This window comes from Mirounga angustirostris, unplaced genomic scaffold (assembly GCF_029215605.1).
Source record: "Mirounga angustirostris isolate CCGP_5_RB_7025 unplaced genomic scaffold, mMirAng1.0.hap1 SCAF_3, whole genome shotgun sequence".
Lineage (NCBI taxonomy): Eukaryota > Metazoa > Chordata > Mammalia > Carnivora > Phocidae > Mirounga > Mirounga angustirostris.
The window spans coordinates 193709298-193726312 of NW_026991711.1; the positions used below are offsets into that span (position 1 = coordinate 193709298).

At 60.8% G+C, this 17015-nt stretch overlaps 1 protein-coding gene across 4 annotated transcripts in view; it reads right to left on the reverse strand.

Annotated features, from left to right (window-relative positions):
- The window catches only part of NDUFA10 (NADH:ubiquinone oxidoreductase subunit A10), a 116932-nt gene that overhangs the window by 35734 nt on the left and 64183 nt on the right, over positions 1-17015 (reverse strand). The window contains exon 10 of one of the 4 annotated variants that reach the window (XM_064587388.1): positions 1243-1398. The exons of the other annotated variants lie outside the window; for them this stretch is intronic. Coding sequence (XP_064443458.1) covers positions 1258-1398 — 141 coding nt within the window. The 3' untranslated portion in view covers positions 1243-1257. Of the gene's footprint in view, positions 1-1242; positions 1399-17015 lie in introns of those variants that run through there. 4 annotated transcript variants of the gene reach the window in all.

A 17015-nucleotide genomic window follows, 5' to 3' on the forward strand; every position in this document is an offset into this window, starting at 1 on the left:
TGCCCTCTCTCCCAGGGAGGAGGGGATTATGACTCCCTTTCACAGAAGACGGCATCAAACGGGACACGGCACACAACCCGGCCCCGGGATGTGGCTGGAAGATGGTAACTTTCGTTCTGGAGAAAAGGAGCCTCCAGACTCACCAAGGTCAGCTCGGAGAGGCTGGCGGGCCTGAGAGCCCGGGCGTTGAACCACCAGGCCACCTTGCCCCACCCCTGCCAGGCAGAGAAGGTTCTGGGCTTCAGATACCACATAAGGAGGAAGCCCACGTTCGTGGGGTGGGGTAAGCACCGGATCGCCCCCAAACTGACTGGAACAGGCTTCCTGGGCTGGTGGGGTGTGGTCCTCACGCCTCTGGAGGAAGGGTTACTGTGTTGGAGCATCGAGGGAGCGGGCTCTGCTCCGGGGGCGGCCTGAGCGCAAGGTGCAGATACAGCAGAGAAACCTGGATCTAATGCTGAATGTTACTGTGCTTACATTTCTGAAAAAGAAATACTGTGTTCACCCAAAGCCCTTATTACGGCTTTCTCTGCCGGGTCCTTCAAGCCTGGGGCGGGGGTGATTCCTGAGATGCGCTCAGGAGGTCAACCTAGTGGCTCACAACTACCGTTTTCTCCCTAATGAGTAGAATAGACTGGAATAGAATGACACAGAAGATGCCAGATTGCGTGGTCCCCAGCGGGGACTGTTCTGTGAAGGGTCTCTTCTGTTACACACATTGACACATACACATCCTATAAAATATGTTCTCACTCTGTGAATGCCCTGGCTCTCACAGGGTCCAGTGAGTGGCTTGCGGGGCCACAGGGGATGTGACCGAGCCAGCTGCAGGTGGCGGGGGGTTCCCCTGCTTGGACCAACACCTCGGGAGTCAGACCTGGAGGGCTCCTGGGGGCAAGTCCCCGGGAATGGGCAGGACTCCTGGGGAGGGCTCCGGGGTCCCCTGATGCAGGTCTGACTTGACTTTAAGCCACAGTAAGCCACAGCACAGCCAACACTTGGGTTGCAGTTGGTCGTTCCATTCGTCCAAACGACACCCTTTCGGGTCAGTCACCTGCCTGTTCTATAGACAGTGAACTGAAGCCCAGGGCTGAGAGGAGGAGTGGTGAGCGACAGCAGGGGAATTCAAGAGCATCTTCTTGGCCGAGCCAGCCTGTCCTCGGATCTCGGTGAAGCTCTCTGATGGATTTCTTGAGATAGTGGGCTGCTCGAGGAGGCCTTGACCTCTGCAAGGCATTTTCCAGGAACACGACCATGTTAACTAGGGACGCGACGAGACTTCTTTTGCACTAAACAGAGTAGGGAGACACCTGTGAAACTTGTCTGGAGATGACCTCGAAGGGCGTTGGCCACGGCAGCCCGGCACGCCCTGCGACCATCTGTGATGTGGCCGGGCAGCTCTAGATCCTTCTGGATCGAGACTCCCAGATTGAAGGTGTGCTTCTCTGTAAGGCCACAGATAAGCACATCTTCCGAAGAGGGCCAGACACGGCCCTGTTTATAAAGAGAGCTGGTCTGGAAGCACTTGATAAGGAAGAACATGGGAAGTATAATAGGTCAGAAAATTTCCGCAGTTTGGAAGACGTGTGCAGGGTCTGCCATTTCTTCCTTCCCCACCATCTCTCCCCTGCTCACAGAGGGCTCTGTGCTAGTTGGTAGCTGTCAGTGCCTACGAGGCCCCAAGGAAACAGGATCACCGGGGAGAGGAGGAGGTGGGGAAGCCCAGGAGCTCTTCTAGATGCAGGGGATGTTGGGGTGGGGGGGTACTTCATGCATTGCAACCCCAGCAAATCAGCGTCACCTTCCTGGCACATGGGAGAGGCGCGCGTCTGACCGCAGAGAGACTGCAGCGGGCGGGCAGCACGGCACTGCCCGTACATAACGGGGCGTCTGCTCGTCCCCGAGAGCCAGGCTGTCCAGAGCGGTGGGGCTGCCCCAGGAGCACAACTGAACAAGTCCAGCAGGGCCCAGAACTGAGCACACAAAGTAGTAATGACAGACAGGAAGACGGGCCCCCACCGGGGCAGAGGGAGCCTCCACGCACCCTGTTCTCTGTGCGCCCCACCTCCTGCCGGCTGCCCTCTCCCGGCCCCATGTGCTGACCCCGGGGCCAGGCCCCTCGGCTCTGCAGTGAGCTTTCCTTGCTGGGCCTGCTTCTCTCCATGCTGTGTGGTCAGAGGCAGGCAGGGCCAGGCGTGGGACGGGCTCACGGAATAGCTGGTCCCTCCCAAAATGCTGCTCCACGTGACTGCCGGCAAGATAGGCTTGGGGCCTGGACCGGACCACCCAACTGGGCCCTGAGCTCATACGTGTCGCCCGTCCTGTGCAGGTCAGGGGTGGAGCGGGCCTCCCGAAGGCTGCTCTGGGACCCAGTCCCCCTGCAGTGTCGGGAAAGGGGACACCATCAGCAGCCCGTGGGGCCGCCTTGGTGAACGGCAGCTCTTCTCTGTGGAAGCAGCTCGGGCCAGGGTCTCCGTCGGGCCTGGGGAGCCTCCACTGCCTTCCCGACTGGAAACGCGGTGGGATCCCGGAACCCAGCCCTGGAACCGTATGTCTCCAGCCTCCTGGCGCCCTGCCACTCGCCGATCCTCCGTTTCTGGGGAAGTCCTCCTGTTCCTAAGACAGGTATCTAAGGCTCTCATTGGAACAAATCTGGGGTCACAGCAGGACCGCTAATTCCCAGCTGTGCTCTACAAGGGGGCATGGAGGGGGGTCCCCACGTGTTCTCATCGCCACTCCCGTGCGCCCAGGCCCCTTGCCCGCCTCACACGCCATCGTCTTAGGCAGGCCCTACACGTGCCAGTGTGAGTCCTGTTACAGTCTTGACAGGAGGGGAAACCGAGGTCTTGCCGCAGCCCCGGCCATAAGACCGGGCTCAGGCCTGAACAGGGGGCCCGCTGGCCGGCTCGTGCCAACCACCAGCAGAGGACCCAGGCTCTCCACTAAGCACCACAGACTGAGCCGGAGAGTTGTGGGTGTGAGGAGCGCATGAGGCACACTGCCCGGCCCCTGGAGGGTCAGCCAGCCACAGGCAGGGAGGGCGGCCGGGGGGCAGCGCAGAGCCTCCCCAGCAGGACGGGACGGACGGGCAGCCTCGGGAGTCTGCAGCAGGCCAGGTGGGGAGATGCAGACACAAGTCTTCCCATGCACGTCAGTGCCTGCTCCGTCGGGGGAAATCCAACCACGAACATTCTCTGCTGGGGTCCAGATGGCCTCCTTGCGGCCATGGACCACAGGCTTTAAAGCAGAGAAGACCACAGCGGCCTTCGTGCAGGAAGAGGGAACCGGCGGGAGTGCGCGTGGCTCTCGGCACCTCAGAGTGAGCCTCGTGCCCCCCGAGGCTGCTCTTCTACGGCCACGTGTGAGAGGCCGCCTTCCTGAGTCCAGGGGTTTCTCCATTGACACACGCACGCCAGAAGCCCCGGGCGAACTCCCCCCGGGGACAGGTAACCAGTGGCAGGACTCAGGGTCGGGATCCCACAGTGAGGGTTTCGGGGCCACACAGACGCTGCTGGTATGAGGCTGGATCGGACAGCACTGGGGCCCCGGGCACACCAAACGGGTGGGGGTCTTGCTTTACAGGTGGGGCTCACGAAGCTAGGACTGGCCTAACTACAGGGCAGGAGAGACCAGGCAGGTGCTCTGCTCTTTGCTCGAATCTCCCTCCCCCTCCTCCCTCCTCTCTCCCTGCTCCCTCCGCTTTCCCTTCCCCCTCCACAGACTCAGATGTAAAATGTAAATCTATAAAATTCTTAGGAAACAGCTCAGATGTCCATCTGCAGATGAATGGATAAATAAGATGTGGTATATATATACAATGGAATAGTATGCAGCCATCAAAAGGAATGAAATCTTGCCATTTGCATCGATGTGGATGGAACCAGAGGGTATTATGCTGAGCAAAATAAGTCAATCAGAGAAAGACATGTATCATATGACCTCACTGATATGAGGAATTTAAGAAACAAAATAGATGAACATAGGGGAAGGGAAGGAAAAATAAGACAAAAACAGAGAGGGAGACAAACCATAAGAGACTCTTTAGAGAACAAACTGAGGGTCGCTGGAGGGGAGGGGTTAGGGGGATGGGGGATAGACATTCAGGAGGGCACGGGATGTAATGAGCACTGGGTGTTGTATGCAACTGACGAATCACTAAATTCTCCCCGTGAAACTAAAAACACAACAAAAACAAACAAACAAAAAAGGAATAAAAAGGAACTTGAACTATCAAAAAAACAAAAACCCAGCACAGAAGCAGCCCTGGGGGTTGGGGCGAGGGAAGCGTTCTTAGACTTGATGCCAAAGCACAATCCGTAAGAGGAAAAATGAGAATATTGGACTTGGTGAAACCTGCAAACTTCTGCTCCGTGAAAGCCCCTTCGGGAATCTGCGGCGTGGGCCAGGTGACAAAGGACTTGGCGTCTGCACGTGCAAGGAGCTGGAATCTCAACACTGTGCAGTTAAAAAATGCGCAAGGGACATGTGAGCAGACGTTTCAGCAAGAAGAGAGGACAATTAGCACATGAAAAGATGCTCAACATCATTAGTCACCAGGGAAATGCAAATTAAGACCCCAGTGGAATGGTGCTCCTCACTCACCTCGTGGGACAGGGGCTGGTGAAGAGGCTTTGAAAGTCCCTGAGGCAGGGTGGTGGGAGGGGGGCGGGCCCTCTGGGGAACGCTTTGGAGTGTCTTACTAAAACCGAAACATACAGTCATAGGGTAGGATTCAACAGTCTCACTCCTGGGTACGCACCCCAGAGAAACGAAAATCATGCCCACCCCAAAATTTGTGCCCATATGTTCACGGCAACTAGGGGAGGGCAGGTGGGACCTGTGTGTGCTGACTGAGCCATTTCCTGTGTACCTACAATCACTGCAGAAGTAAAGCAAACAAGCAGACCAAACACCAGTGCCCAGGCGAGCAGGGCTGGAAGCCAAGAAGGCCCACCTCCGCGGCCCGGGGAAGCCGCCTCCCTGCTCCACTCCCCGCATCATTCCCCAGGACAGGCAGAAGGGCGTCTACACCAAATAACAAGAGAAGCAAACAAGTGTAACAGGGAAAAAGGCAGGTAAGAATGCCATATGGAAGATGTAATTATTCCAGAAACAGAAAAAAAATTATACCCAAGGTACTTTTATGTTGCAAAGAAACCAAAGAGCGGGTGAACTCCATGAATCACAACGGCCAAGAGAAGACAAAGGTGAGATGAGAAAACAGGGCTGGAAAAGACAAGAAACAAAGACAAAAAATGAAAGCCGGATCAGCTGCGCACGGGGCCCAGTAATCCCACTCGCGGACCCCTCCCCTGTGCGCGGCCCTCCCTGCAGCCCCAGGACGCCCCCTCCCCAAGGGCGGCAGACCCAGGCTGGCCGTGCCCGCGGGAGAAGCCTCACAGGTGCAGCGGGGCTAGCCGCGCCCCCAGCTGTGACGGTGGGCGGCCGGCTTCCAACCACACTGCCCGGGTGGCCGGGTCCAGGGCCTGGCTGAGACGCTACCTGTTCTATCGCCAGTCACACGGCAGTTCCAGGTGCGCCCGTCAGCCCCGGCGCCTCTCTCCTCATCGGTCTGCCGCTCGGAGCGCTGGACCCTCTGCATCCCGCAGCTTCGGAGCCCAGCCCGGGTCCTCACCCTGAGCTCTGCCAGCCACGCCTCCAGACGCTTCGGTGGGGGGAGCCACCCCTGCCTGCCCCTGGACCCCGGGACCCCCGCCCCCCCATGGGGTCAGGAGCCCTGCTGGCCAGCCCCTGCGCCCTAGGCGCCTCCCCAGTACAACGGGGTCAGGGGCCCTGCCCCCAGCCTGCGCTCTCAGCTGCCGGAGCCTTAGGGACCAGGGTCCAGGCATGCTCCGGGTCTCCTGCCTCCTCATAAACACGGAGGGAGGGGGCGTCCTGTCTGACCCTCGCGTCCCTGGGACCTGCGGCATGGAGCATGACGATGGGGTGGTCGGCCGCATGGGGGCCCACACGGGGTCCCACTGCCTGGTGGCCACCACCCACTCCAGAGGCAGGAGGAGGGGACGGGACAGGACGACGGATGGACACCTGGGCCCAAAGGTGATTCAGGGGAGACTGGGAGTGTGAAGGAGGGCACCTGCCGGGGTGCGCGGTCCCTGGACCTGCTCTCTGGGGGCCCCCTCCCCAGTGCCTGCGGAAGAAGCAAAGTGTGAGCACCCCATTTCTTGTCTGGAAACCTTACTTAATTGGCTGTGATTTTCATTTTAGAAGGCGCCCCTCACTCAGCGCATCTGACCAGGGCAGTGGTACAGCCCCCCTGCCCCAGGCCTGCAGGGTCGCTGCCCCCACCGATCTCCAGAGCTCAGCGCCCTGCCCTCCACCTGCAGGGCTCATCCCCATCTTCTGGAAGGCTCTCCACCGGTCCGGTCCGTGCCTTGCGGAGGGAAGCCTCCAGGTTACACCCACCCCATGGCGGTCCGCAGCGGCCATGGCTGTCCCTGCTGCCCACCCAGGGCCTGGCACACAGTAGGTGCTCAGCACACACAGTCATTGGCCTGGTATCTCTTCTCTTCCCTTTGAGCTGGCTCTGCAGCGGCTCTCCACCTGGACCCATCCCGGGGAGCCAAATCTCCACACCAAACCCTCCAACGCTCCTTGTGAACCTGCCGCTCCCGGGCTCTCCTACGTCCCCCTCCTGCTGACCACACAAAGGACCTGTCTGGCCTGCCCCTCGGGCCGCTGCCTGGATCCCTGGACTCGCAGTCGGGGACGGTGACCTGCTGCTCTGTCCCCAGCCGCCCTCCCCTCAAGGCGGTGGCCACGCCCTCGGAGCCCCCACCCCTCCTCCACTAGTCCTGCCTCCCACACCCACGGACTCAGGAACACCCCTCCAGGACGTGCTGGAGGCTCTGCCTCCCGCTCTGTGTTTACTCTCGGGGCCCCGCTTTCCAAAGCACACCCGAGCGGTTTCCCCACGGGGAAGAGCCCAGGCATCCTGGCTGACTCCTCCCCACTCCCACTCCCCGAGAGCGTCCAGGGCCCGGTGGGCACTGCTCCTTCAAGGCCCTCACTCTCGCTCGGCTCCTCGCTGGGGCCTCTGTCCTCTCTCACCGGCCATTTGCCAGGGCCACAGGCTAGCCCGTGTCCCCACTCAGTGCCAGAGGGAACTTCCTGATACACGTCTGCACTGGCCTTCTCCTGTGAAACCCCCCTGGGTTCCTTCCTGCAGGAGGAACCGAGGCCCCAGTGGCCCAGTCCCCACCTGGTCACCCACAGCACGGCCTCCCTCAGCCAGGGGAAGGGGTCTGGCAGGTGTGGGCAGGGGGCTAGAGGTCTGGGGGGGGGGGGGGGGGCTATTCGTCAGAGCCTCTGCTCTGATGTTTGCACCTCCCAGAAGCTTCCTTGCTTCCCAGGACAGGCCAGATGCTCCAACTCCCGGGCCAGGGATCTTGCGCATAACCCCAGACAGTCAGCCCACGCGCCATGTTGGCCAAGCTGCTGCACCCCGAGTCCAACCAAACCCTGATCCCGCTGCTGCTGTGAAGGCATCTGCAAAGTGTGGTTAGCACCCACCATCAGCAGCCTTTGAGCAAAGACCATCCACCATAACGTGGGTGGGCCTCATCCAATCAGTTGAAGGCCTTAAGACAAACGCTGAGGCCTCCCGGAGAAAAGGAAATCCTGCCTGGAGATGGCAGACGGCGACTTCAAGTCCTGCCTGCATTTCCAGCCCGCATCATGGGTTTCAGCCTTGCCAGCTCCACAGTCCTGTGAGCCAATTCCTTAAAACCTACATCTCTCTGGTTCTCTGTGGGGAACCCACAGCTAGGCCCACCTCTGCCCCAGGAGGAGGCAGGAACGGACAATGAGCGGACCGCGGGGGTCAGACGCGACAGCGCTATGGACAAGGAGGAGGAGAGGAGGAGGGGAGGCACCTGCCCTAGGACTGCAGCCCCTCGCAGGTGCTGTGGCCAGGGAGGTGACAGGTGGACGGGTCAGGAGGCAGGGCGGGAGCGCTTGATGGCGGGCTGCCCTTCTCCCCCGCCAGACTCAGCAGATCTGTTCCTTGTATACCCAGGTCCCACCTGTTAGGGCAGCTGTACCCCGGGGTGATCGGGAGGAACCCTGGAGAGTGTCCCGTCCAACCTCATTACAGTCCACACAAGACCACAGGGTGAGTGAGTCCACAAAGCCCCGGGGCCCTGGGTGTGTGCAGAAACTAGCCGGAGACGCCCAGGCCCCTGCTGCAGCCCAGCATCGACAGGCAGGCCAGCGGCTACCTGGCCAGGCAGTGGGCCCCAGGCGTGCCTGGAGGGGACGGACGGCACCCCGCAGCTGCCGCTGTGCCTCAGGCATGCTCAGACCTGGGGCCTCAGGGCCACTTCGATCTCACGGGCTGCCGCGGGCTCTGCCACGCTGTCCTTCAACCCGCCTCGCCCGACTGGGCCTGGTGGCCATTCCTTCATTTCCTAACACCACTGGTTTGATGCACGTCCCCGAGTGTCACACTCACCCACAGGACAGACGCCCTGAGACTGGGTTTGGGGGAAAACAGGCCCGCGGCAGCTGCTGACGGCCCACAAAGGAGAACACCACGTTTGCAGCGAAAGCCGAGCTTAGGTGCCCTTACCTGCCAAAGACGGGCAATTACGCCTTCAGTTTCAAAGGGATTAGTCAGTCTGGGTGGATCGCGAAGAAGCAGGTTTAAATAAGTGCCCACTTGTGGGTGGTCCCCTCTGTGAACCTGGCTATTTGCTACTTCCTCAAACACAGTAATTCTGCGTTCTTTCAAGCTGGCTAAATACACATCCTTCGCTCTTCGTGTGCGCACCGTAGCTTTCTCAGGCACCCGATGCCGTGTTGCACAGGGCACTCGTTACCAGCTGTGCGCTGGGCCCTCCTGGTCTCCTTGCCAAGAGGGAACTAAGAGAAGGGCGTCGCCTCAGCGCTACCGGCTTGGGGCCGGAGCTCCGCACCCTGTCGCGCCCCGACCGCACTCTCCCTGCCCGTGGGCAGGACTCTGGCCTTGCCACGTGGTTTGGGTCTTCCCCACAGAGGGCAGCAACACTGTCACCCATGGGAGGCTCGTGTGGCTGGGGGTCCAGCCCGCATCCCCGCGAACGCCTGTTCTCTACTGGGACAGCGCGACTCCACAAGCCCCCCGCTCATCCATACTGTGCTGGTTCTGCCTCCCAGGGCAGCCGGGGGCAGGGGTGTCCACAGACATAAATGGGAGCGACCGTGGCTTAGACACCTGGCGGGTGCCCACCGGTCACAGAGCTTTGGGCGGCAGCTGGGCGGGCTAGGCAGCTTGCACAGGACCCCCGTTTTGCTGGATCACACAGGCCGAGAAGGTGTGCCCACCACCTGAACGGGGGCCAGGAGCCCCAGACCCGCCCTCCACGAGGGGCAGCCTGCTGTCGGTCTCCTTGGGCCCAGCAGGTGACTTCTTGTGTCACTTCTCTCGTGTCCCTCACTGTGACCTGGGATGTGGCCCCTGCCCCCGAGGGCCCTACTGACTCCAGCCACACATGCTCCATCTGGCACTGTGACTTTACGTTCTCTTTGGCCTTTTCAAAGACGGCTCTGGACTATCTAGAACAGTGCTCCCAGAAAATGCCTCCTAAGATGGGCAGCGGTTGGGCCTCTGCTCTGTGCCACGCTGCAGGGTGTTACTCTGAATTCACCGTGCAGATCCCGCGAGTGAGCCAGCACGTGGCCCGCGTGTGCGGGGACAAAGGAGCCACACGTTGTCCCATGGCGCGCCCGTGGCTGAGGCCGGTTGCGCGACCAGTGACCTCTGTGCTTTCTGAGCGCGCACGCACATTCCACCCCAGGGCGCCCGGGCCTGCTGTTCCTCGCCAGGCCGGCTCACCTAGGAGCGCTGGCCCTGTGCCCACGGCGCTGAGGACCCCCACTCCCGCCGCCCTGCCCCGCGTGGCTCTGCTTCCCGAGCTTAGCACCGGCCGGTTGGGGCGCACACCCATCTCCGCACCGCGGCCAATCTCCTGGGCTCCCCGTGCAACCCCACAGGCCGGCCCAAAACGGCACACGCTTGGTCTCGCACGGGCTGGAGGACACGAGTCCAGACCCAAGCTGCTGTGAGAAGATCCCTAAGAAGGTCCTTCTTTGGGGTCTGTTTCCAAAAGGGAGCCTCTGGTCAGAGCACATAATCAATTTCGTTAATCCATTGACCCAAAAGTCTATGCCACGAATGACCCCACCCTAGCTCTAGAAGCTTCCCTCAGTGGGGAAGACAGGCCTGTGGACCACAGTGCAGCCCGGGGGGTCTGGGGGTCCGGCAGGGTCGCTCTCGGTGGCAGGAGCGTCCGCAGCTCCTGCGGTCAGGGCTGGGAGGGTGCAGAGCCGGGGCGTCCCTGCCTCGTGCCCACAGCTCTCCGAGGCCAACGACATCAGGAAGTAGCATCCCACCTGGCCCACGTCCCTTCTTCCCGTCCAGGGCTGGGGCTCTGCTAGGTCTACCTACCCCGCTGCCCACCACTTCTCGGGGGGCCTCAGGGCCATGCAGACGGCCATCACTGGGGAAAGAGGCTGCAGGCGGCAGGGCCCAGGGGGGCTCCGGCCACTAAGTGCTCATCTCCCAGCCCACGCGGGCGCCCCCAGTGCTGGCGGGAGTCCCACACACCCCTGTGAAGACGTTCTCCCGGGAGCAAGAGTTTTGTGCTCTATGGAACATGACGCGGGGCGCGTCCCGACTGTCAGCGGCGCAGGGAAGACAGAACTGACGGGCCGAAGCCTAGGATTCACCTTCAGCGCCGTCTCCCGCCTCTGGACCCTGGTCCCCGTGGCGTCCCCTGGACCTTGCCTTCTCGTGACCATCCCCCCGAGAGCACTGGGTTCCCACCTGTGAACCTGGGCACCGAGCGTCCTGTGCGTGGCTCTTGCACACCCTCCCTTCCTCCCCCTCCTCCTCACGGGCCTGTCCTCCGACCCCACCCTTGGACGCTCTCCCCGGGCGCCTCCCAGCCGGAGCCCAAAGCCACGCGGGATTCTGGTGATCGCAGTGCAAGATCACTGTCCTCATATGGAGCTGGTCTGAGGCGTTGGCGGGGGCGGGTGGAGATCGCTAGCTGGTGGCAGAGTGACCGACCTGCTCACATGTCTCCGGATTCCCGGGACCCCGCCGCCCACGGGGGCACACGGGGGGCTTCTCTGCCCTCCATGTGTCCGCTGTGTCTCCCCTGACTCGCTCCCAGTTCCCCACGTGTGTCTGCACCAGTTAGAATCACAGATGATGTCGCACAAATGTCCCCACTCCCCTGGCAATCCTGACCCGGAGGGAGCCTCCGCCATTCTCAGAAATGGCCAGTATTGCAGTAACTGGAAACTGCCCCATGATTAAGGGAAATGTCAACACCTGCTCACTCCGGGCTCCGAGGAGCTGACTAGGCAGTGGGTTTGTGCGGTTATTAAAATGCTGACTGTGGATCCAGCCCTCATTCTTCTGTTCAAGAGTGTTCCTTCGCGAGGATGCAGGAGGGAGGGAGGGAGGGAGGAAATGAACACAGGCAGGACGATTTTAGCTGGAGTAGCAAATTCTCCCACACACACGCACTGAAGGAGGACATCTCCAGAACCCAGGATCCGCCCGTGTCTCTGTCGGCTTTCCTCCTGGTCGCAAGGCGGCTGCGCGTGGAGACGTGAGGGTGTCCAGAGGCAGACATGCGCGTCTTGTCCACTGCCTCCTTCTGGAAAGTGATGGACCTCTTCCAGAAGCCCCAGCAGCCATCCTGGTGTCTGCAGGGCGAGCTGGTCACGGCCCTGGGCCCCTCCAGATGACTCTGGAGCAGAGGGGCCGGGTCCCCCGGTGCTGGTCCTCCTGCAGTGAGGAGACCGCAGGGGCCGAAAGCAGGACGGCCGCCTCCCCCTGTCCACTCCCACACGGAACCCTTAACTTTATCTTTTGGCAACTCAGTTCTTAACTTTACAGACGCACAACTCACACACCCTAGAAGTCACCGTTCTAAGGGTGCCACGTGATAGTCTCGGGGACAGACAGGGTTGTGGCCGTCACACTTCCGTCATCCTGAAGGGCCCCTCGTGCGCCCTCTGCCACCAGTGTCCTTCCCGCCCCTGGCGGTGAGATTCTGCCCGTTTCCCAGCCTCTAACCACAGCTCCCCCCACAGGACCACGGGACGCGTGGTGTGTTTGGACTGGCTGCGTTCCCTAAGCGCCACCTTCCAGGACGTCCACGCTGCGGTGGCTGCCACGTTTCGTCCATCCGCTCATCTGAGGTCAGCCATCTGGGTTGTCCCCGCTTTCGCCGACCCTGAATGGCACCGCTGTGAACATGTGTGGACACGTGTTCTCCGTGCTCTTGGCAGACACGTGGGCGTGGCACGCTGTCACGTGGCAGTCCCCGGCTGGCCTTCTGGAGGACACACCACTCCGTTTCCAGAGCGTCCGCACCGTCCGCATTCCCACGGGCGGTGCAGGGGGACGCTGGTGTCCCCACATGCCCCCAACACGGGTCACCTTCTGGCACAAGCCCCTTCACTGTGACTGGAAGAACTGATTTGTGACACGGCTCAAAGCCGCTCCCAGCAGCCGACTCACCCCGTGGTCCCCGGAGGGGTCCTTGGAGCCGTGATTAGAGTCCCCGGGGGGCTTCCCTGCTCTCCCCCTCCCTCACAGCCCTTCCGCGCCAGATCCCCAAAGGTGCCTTGATGACTTGCTCGCGTCCCGTGTGCTGTCCCTGTGGGGCCACGGTTACTGCAGGGACGGGGACAGTACCGGGTGCTCAGGTGTCCCCCAGCTCCCCACGGCCAACAGGCCCCCACCGTTGCCCTTGGGCCTCGCTTTCCTCATCTGGAAAGGGGAGCAGGAGCGGCTCACCCCTGAAGGGCTGGGACGAAGTGCGCAGAGGGCAGGCCCGGCACCCCGAGCCGGCGTGGCTGCCACGGCGGTGACACAGCTGTTTGTCCGGGAGCGGCCGGACGGCGCGCATCACCTGCCGCCTGACCCACCGCAGGCCGCGAGTTCTCGAGCACGCAGGGGACCGTGTGTGTCTCCGGGACTTGCTCAGAGCCCCCGCCTCCTGTCCTGTCAGAGGCTGTGCACACAGCGAGGGAGCGTCCCGCATTTGTGTGGCTGGAGGACAGGTCTCCACCAGCGACGGCTGGACGCCTTCTACTCGGGAGCAGCCGTGTGAATGACGCCCCCGCGGGGGTGCTGGCCAGGCCCCGGTTCCCACGGACACCCTCCCCCCATCAATCCTGTCTACGGGGGAGAGGAGGCTGGCCTCACGGGGCCTGTCGGGAGGGATGAAGACTGTCCGAACAACGCCAAGGAAACAGAAGGGCAGGTGTGTGTCCGAGCGCCAGTCTGAAAGTGTGCGAGCCACTCACACTCACAGCGTAACGCGGGCGTCCGGGTCTCCCCTTGGCAAGGGTTCCTGTTCAACCACAAAGCCAGGAGAAATCCGCTTGGTGGAAAGGCTTTGCCAGGCAGATGGCTCGTGTTTTCAGGGCATGGGTAATTGCAAGCTGGACACCAAGTACCCAGACGGGGGTCTGGGGGCCGGTGAGCAGCGAGGACCCTGGCTGACAGCACTCCCCGGGGGAGCATCAGAGTCTCACTGGCTCCCAACGGAGCGGGAACAGGGGTGGCTGATCGGGGTGCACAGCCTTTCAGCCCCAGTGGGTCCCAGGCACCCCAGCATTCTCTGGCACCTTACCAAGGAGGCAATTTATTCAACTGCTAGCATGTGTGTGGGTTTGGCGGGGAGAAGGCCAGCAGAACTCTGTGGAACAAAAACGTGTAAATACAAACTGGGGATGCTTCTATCCGCGGCAGTGACGCTGTTACGTTCAAGCACATTCCCCAGGGGGGCTGCTCACTTACTCCAATGTATATCTGCCATTGCTCAAAGCACTTGTGTTCTTGCCACACTTCTGTTTTGGTATTTCTAAGAAAAATCACATTTTTTAGGGGTAAAAATTGTACAAGTCCATTATAAAAGATGAGAGCCACGCAGAAAAATTTAAGAAATGGCCATATTTATAATGTCTACAGTTTCCAGACTAGAAAAGGGATGTCTCCAGGTCAACAAGAAAGGGACAGGTCTCTGCACCAGAAAGGGGCAAAAGACGCAGCCGGCCATTCATGGAAGAACTCCCAGAGTCAAGTTCATGACATGAGGCCCAAACGGATTAGTGAACAGGAAATCATGAATCCTAACCGGGGCTATCCCTTGCCCCCTCATCTGGCAGCAGTCAGGGAGGGGCCGGCGCAGGCGGGGAGGGGTGTGGGCAGGGGGAGCCCCACGGGGCTGGCAGGCGTGCCAGCTGCAGTCAGAACCGGCCAGGGACAGTGCCGTGCAGACCCCCGGGTCACAGCGGCTCGCCCGGCTACAGGCTGTCTCTGGCGCAGGTATCCAGCAGGGGCTGGGAGGGGGCTCTGCTGCCCACGGGGCCCGAGGGGGGCAGCTGCTGGAGGCCCCACCATCTAGAGCAGAGGTCAGCAAGCTTCTCCTGTCAAGGGCCAGGCAGTAAGGACTTGAGCCATACGGTCCCTCTGGCCGGGCTTCAGGTCGGCCCTGACAGAGCAGAAGAACACAGACGATGTTCTGTGGTTGCCACGTTCCACTAAAGCCTCACTTAGAAAAGCAGGTGGTGAGGTGGCCGGGGGCTATGGTTGGCAGCCCCTGATCTAAAATACTGCCGGTGCCCACGGCCAGGGAAGCGGGACCACAAGGCATCGGGATCTCACCCCGGGGCTCTCCTACTGCGGCCTGGACGTGCTGAGTCTCCCGTACGCATGGTCCAGGGGCCTGAGCGGGTCGCGAGGTTCTGCCGGGCCAGAGGGGAGGGGAGCCGGTCCTCCGAGGCCCTGGAAGGAGGAAACAGGCCTGCCAGCAAGTTCATTCCTTGATGCATTTCCCTAAGAAATGCTCACATGGCTCTGCAAGGAGACATGTGTCCCCGAGGGGGCAAGATCATTTTCAGAAAGGAAGTGAAACCAGGGCTCTCAGAGATAGAACGCAAGTTAGCGACCGCCCTCTGCTCAGTGCTCGGTCAGACCTGCGTTATCACCCAGTGGAAAATGAGCCCAAACAACAGACAACCCTGACCCATGAGGGATACTGAAAGGAGCATAGTGTGGATGGCGGCAAACTGGTCCTTCCGCCAAGGGACGGTGCCAGTATGTGTCCCCCCGGGGGACGCTGTCAGTGGGTGTCCCCGAGGGGAATGGTATCAGTGGTGTCCCCCCAGGGGGGCGGTGCCAGTGGGGCATCCCCCGGCTAGGGCAGAATCCGCACGTTGTGCTGCCGTGGGCCCCCCAGCCTCGCAGGGCTGTGAGATAGTTTAGGGGCAGTGACAGGCTGGAATCCAGTGACTCGGAGTGTGTTGTGTAGACAAAGCAGAGTTCAATGTGGACAGACAATAATGCCCACACTGTGGGGCTGGCCCTGCAGCGGAGGCGGTCTGTGCGTCCACACGGCAGAAAGGTGCGAGTCACGCGAGACGCCGTCGCGGGCCCCACAAAGCAGCTGGACACAACCTCACCAGGTGTGGCGGCCACGTGGACGGTGTTGAGTAGAAAAACACACAGAGCAGAAGCAGGCGTGGAATCCATAACCGCGTCCGCACACACGAAACTCTGGGCGAGAATACAGCCCAAGGGCAGAGCGGCCGCCTGTCGAGGGGCTGAGCACGGAGGGCACGCAGCACCTCAGCAAACACACGAGAAAGGGTGTACACAGCCCAGCTGAGACAGAGCGCCAGGAACGCGGAGGCCCGCGACCCTGGGCTCCCCTCCCCGCCCCGAGAGAGACCCTCCTCTCGTCAGGGCAGCAACAACGGGAGGTTTCAGGAGCAGAGGAAAACAGCCCAAGCTTCTCCCTTCAGAAAAACCGCAACTCGAGCGAACATCACCTTGTGCTTCACCATTAACGTAAGTGGCAACAGGACACTTCGGTGCGTGTGTGCAAGTAGGAACACAGCTGTCCTTCCATAAAGGGGGGCCTTCCCACGAATGCGACTTCAAACTGCACTTGCAAGTACACGCAGGGGAAGCTAGTGGGCTTTCCAAACTTGAACTCTCTGCACAAGTCTGTACCTTTCATTTTGAAATCCCCTGAAATGGAACAAACGAGGCTCCAACACTGAAGGATCACGTCACGTACGTGCATGCACACGGATCACATGTATGTACACACACCATATGTACACGCATCACACACGCCCAATTCACACATCACGTGTGTGCACATGTATACCACGTATATGCATCACACATACATGTATGCACACACGTACGCAGATACGCGCAATACGATTCACACGCACACACGTATGCACACGCGTGCGCAGATACCGCACAATCCACGATTCACGCACATCCACGCAGGCACATCCTTCCTGCTCCGCTTGGAAGCACCACCTCAAGAACACCCAGCTCCCTGCCGTTGGCCAGCTCGGTCCAGTACATACATTAGCTCATGAAGCCCTTAACAAACACGGAACTGTTGAACCTGTGTGTCCCACTTACCGCCACTTACGTGGTTCCGTGAAGCCTCTCCTTCGCGAGCTCGCACCCTCCAGCTCCGCCAGTACCACCTGGAGGCTGAGGAGGCAGCCCGCGGGCCCCACCCCTGCAGCTTCGGGGCGGGAGGGCTGGAGGCACCGAGAGCACGCGCCTCCAACGAGCGCCCGCGACCACACGCGGAGAGCCGCGGCACCCCCATCGGCCTTGTCTGCTTGGCTCCTTGCGGTTTGTAATTCGGTTACTGCGTCTTGGCTGACACTGCTTTGGTTTTCAATTGGTCTTCAGACGCCTGGAATCGTGTTTCCTTATCTTTTCTGTACTTCCGATGCTTATGTTGCTGAATCCGTGCTCTTCTCCCACTCTGCTCTCAGGCAAAGCACGGAGGAGACTTTTCTGGTCACTGGCTGTTTCTCCGCGTGGGGGTGCTGTGACCCTCCCTTGGGCGTTTACCCATTTGCTTTCCCGGGCTGGCGCGCACACCGCCTGCCCTGCCCCTCGCCCTTCCCACCTTCTCGGAGCCTGAGCGACTCCGTCCAAGCACCCT